General features: G+C 44.6%; 1 protein-coding gene across 3 annotated transcripts in view; it reads left to right on the forward strand.

Annotated features, from left to right (window-relative positions):
- Nucleotides 1-2,671, forward strand: part of ZCCHC7 (zinc finger CCHC-type containing 7) — a 204,129-nt gene extending 201,458 nt beyond the window's left edge. For all 3 annotated transcript variants that reach the window (XM_025201417.1, XM_025201418.1, XM_006021452.3), the window contains one exon: nucleotides 1,179-2,671. In XM_025201417.1, coding sequence (XP_025057202.1) covers nucleotides 1,179-1,633 — 455 coding nt within the window. In that variant the 3' untranslated portion in view covers nucleotides 1,634-2,671. The remainder of the gene's footprint in view (nucleotides 1-1,178) is intronic.
- Nucleotides 2,672-3,378: the final 707 nt, after the last annotated feature.

Raw genomic sequence — 3,378 nt, forward strand, 5'->3', positions numbered from 1 at the left:
TTGGTGTCATCTGCGAATTTGAACAAGGTGCTTTTCACCCCCTCGTCCAAGTCGCTGATGAAGATGTTGAACAGTGCGGGTCCGAGGACCAAGTCCTGGGGAAACCCCACTGCCCACATCCCTCCAGGCTGAAAATGACCCGTCCACCACTCTCTGGGTGCATCCCTCCAGCCAATTGGTGACCCATCTGACTATGGGCTGCCGTTGTGGGCTGGGGCCAGGGACAGCTCTAGGATCTTCCCGGCGGGGGGGGCGCTGGGGCTTGGGCTGTGGGCAGTGCCATTGGGAAGGGAGGCTACGTGGTGGATTGTGGCCACCCCAGAATTCACTGTAGCCCCCCTCCCAGCACCGCTGCCCACCCCAAGTGCAGCCCTGGCCCAACCCTCTCCCTCCCTCCCCCCGGAAGAGGCCAGTGCCGCTCCCAAGCCCAGCCCACATCAGCAGCCTGCACTTGCCCTGCACACAGATCCAGGGGGCACACCCCCCCCATGCTTCCCCCAGGGGTGCACGCAGATGAGCTGCTTGCAGCTCCGTCCCATACTCCACTGCAGCTGGACAGCACCTGCCCCAGGCCCAGCTCCCCTCCTCCCTCACAATGGGGGCCTCGATCTGCCCTACCCCTTCCCCACCAACAGATTTACCAGCCAGACGCTTCTCTCCAAGCTCCCCAGCTGGCCATGTGCATGTTGCAGCTGCGCACATGCACACAGCATTTATCGGTGACGTTATCGGCCAATCAGGCAAAAAAAGCTGATTGCCGATAATGTCAGTTTTCCTTTTATTGGTGCCGATACTGTTGGAAATATCAAAGAAAGAAAAGACAGTTTAACTTTCCAAATCTTAGCGGGCATAAATAGGCTGGCAGATGGAAAATGATCCCCTTTAAATAGAGCATATTCAGTATGAAGAAAATTACTGTGGAATCTCCCAGCAAATTTTTACTGTAACTTTTTTGGTTTTTGCTGAACTTTAAAATGATCCAATAAACTTCTGCCTCAATTCATATTCACCAAAATTTTTACAAGAGTTTTCTCAAATTCTTCAAATCTCTATCCAGCCTGCAAGGGTCCACATATGCAGTTAGGAATCAGGAATGAATCAGGCATGCCAAACAACTTTGATTTTCAGGCATTATGGCTTATATCTCTTAAAAATAACCTGTTGTTTTTATTTTACAGAACTGCAGGAAGTAGGCCTTCTGCCAATGGAATTCAAGAGACCATGCGTGGAGGAAGAGCACATGAGGCATTGCCATAAGAAAAAGAAAAAGCTTTGGAAAGAGCATGACAAGCCTAGTAAAAGAGAAAAGCATCACAAAAAACCCAAGAAAAAGTCCCAGGCAGAAAAACACAAAGACAAGAAGCAGAGGAAAGGTATCCAAAATAATCAAGATGGAGAGGAGGACTTTCCTAGAGGATGCAAAGCGCATGTGCCTAAAGCTAGCAAAAAGTATCGTCGCTCTGTCTTCCAGCCACATCGTGACAAAATGAGAAACACCCAGGACCTTGTAGAGGCAGTTAAAAAGAAGAAAAAAAAACAGCAAAATGAGAGAGACTGGAGCCCCACCACTCATGAGAGCTTATTCCTTATAAAACAAAGGAAAAAAAAATCCAAACAGAAATCCAGATGCTAATCTGGTAACAGAAACCTGGGTGCGGGGAGTAGTAGGGCTTCACTCACCACCACTTTGCCATGGTATTTTTTGACCCTCTGCTAAGAATTTAATGTAAGATTTGAATGCACCTCAGACCAGGATGTGTAAAGACAAGGAGCACAAAGCCTGTGACACTGTTCCTTGGAGAGAGTGTTTTGCCTCCCTCAGTGTTCTTCAACCGTCCCATCTGGTGAGCGTACATGAGTGAAATCATACTGTAATTTTGGTAGTATGCGTTAGTCTATAAGTTAACGAAAAGTTTTTTTTGTTTTTTTTTTTGTTGGTTTGTTTGGCCTGGTGGGTTTTTTAGTTTTTCAGTGTTGGGGGAAAGGGTCCTATATCCCTCATCATGGGGCCTATAGTTCCCTTGCCTCCTGACTTTAAAGCGAAGCTGTCACATTGTTTGGTGGAGGGGTTGAGGAAGGACAGGGAAGAGGATAAAAACTATGATACAAAAACAGTCTGCTTGGTTAAGTCATTTTCTGTAGGGCACAGAGAATCATTTTCTTCCTGTTCTCCCAAGTGGAGTCTGCAGGGAGGTTATTGTCTTGTGCTTATGACATGACAGTCTTCTATCATACAAACTCTTGTGATGTCACAAATCATCATCACGTCACTACAAGTTGAAATAACAGGCACAGATAAAGGAGTTGAGCGTTGTTACATAATCTATATCTGCTGCCTAAAGTACATGGCAAGGGCATCTGTTAATGACTTATAACAAGCAAGCGGTTAGGTTTTCATCTTGAATTAAATGTTTTACAGTTTTCCACAATGTGGGAGTCTTGCTTGTAACAGATGGAACTACATAACAAGATATAAAACAAAAACAATTTGCCTGCTTCCAAAAACACAGAGCTAAAGTTTTCCTAATTTCATTTTTTTAAGAAGTTGTTATTTTTGTACTCCAGGAATTAAACAAGTTGTCAAAAACTTTGTAAGAATAAATGCTGTATTAAAAACCTTATCCAATAAACTTTTACTTGGGGGCACATGAAGAAATGCATCTGATGTATATTTTTGATGAGGAAAACAATAACCTAGTTTTCATTAATGAGGTGAAATTATGTCAGTTCTTCTGACCAGAAATTATGTCAGTTCTTCTAGGCTAGTATATGATGTATGTGATGCACACCTTTCCCAGCCTGCTAGAACTAGTAAATGGCAATATTGACTTCATGGGTAGTTCTCACGTAGGTCTTTAAAGACTGCCGGACTTTAAAAACTGGGTGGTGAGTAAGTAGTGACCTGTCTACATGGGGAAACAGCTACATTGGCAAAATCCTACAGGTATAAGTATATCAGTAAAATCCACTGTATTCTGGGATGAGCGCCCACAAGGGGACTTTTACCCACATACATATGCTGGCACAGTTTACCAGTGCTGCTATGCTGAAATTACTTGGAGCAAAACAAGCATAGTATTCTTATGCCAGAAGCCCTACTTCTACTTTGCAAGAGTTGTCCTGGCTGGTGGTTCCAACAGAGTTTTGTTTAACTCCATGTCATTCAATGGCAGGTTTCTAGTGGGTTTTAATTGCACTCTTGGAAAGGGTTTCCCTGATGCCCAGTCTGAGCCTTACTCCCTATCTGTCATGGCTCATATTCCTCCTTACTTTTCGTCAGGTAGCCCAATGAGAACATTAATCTGTGCCCGAGCTTTTGTTCAACTCTCTCAGCCAGCTCCCCAGACCCTGTTTTGTCTCATTAGTTTACTGATGTGG

The sequence above is a fragment of the Alligator sinensis genome, unplaced genomic scaffold (assembly GCF_000455745.1).
Source record: "Alligator sinensis unplaced genomic scaffold, ASM45574v1 scaffold434_1, whole genome shotgun sequence".
Lineage (NCBI taxonomy): Eukaryota > Metazoa > Chordata > Crocodylia > Alligatoridae > Alligator > Alligator sinensis.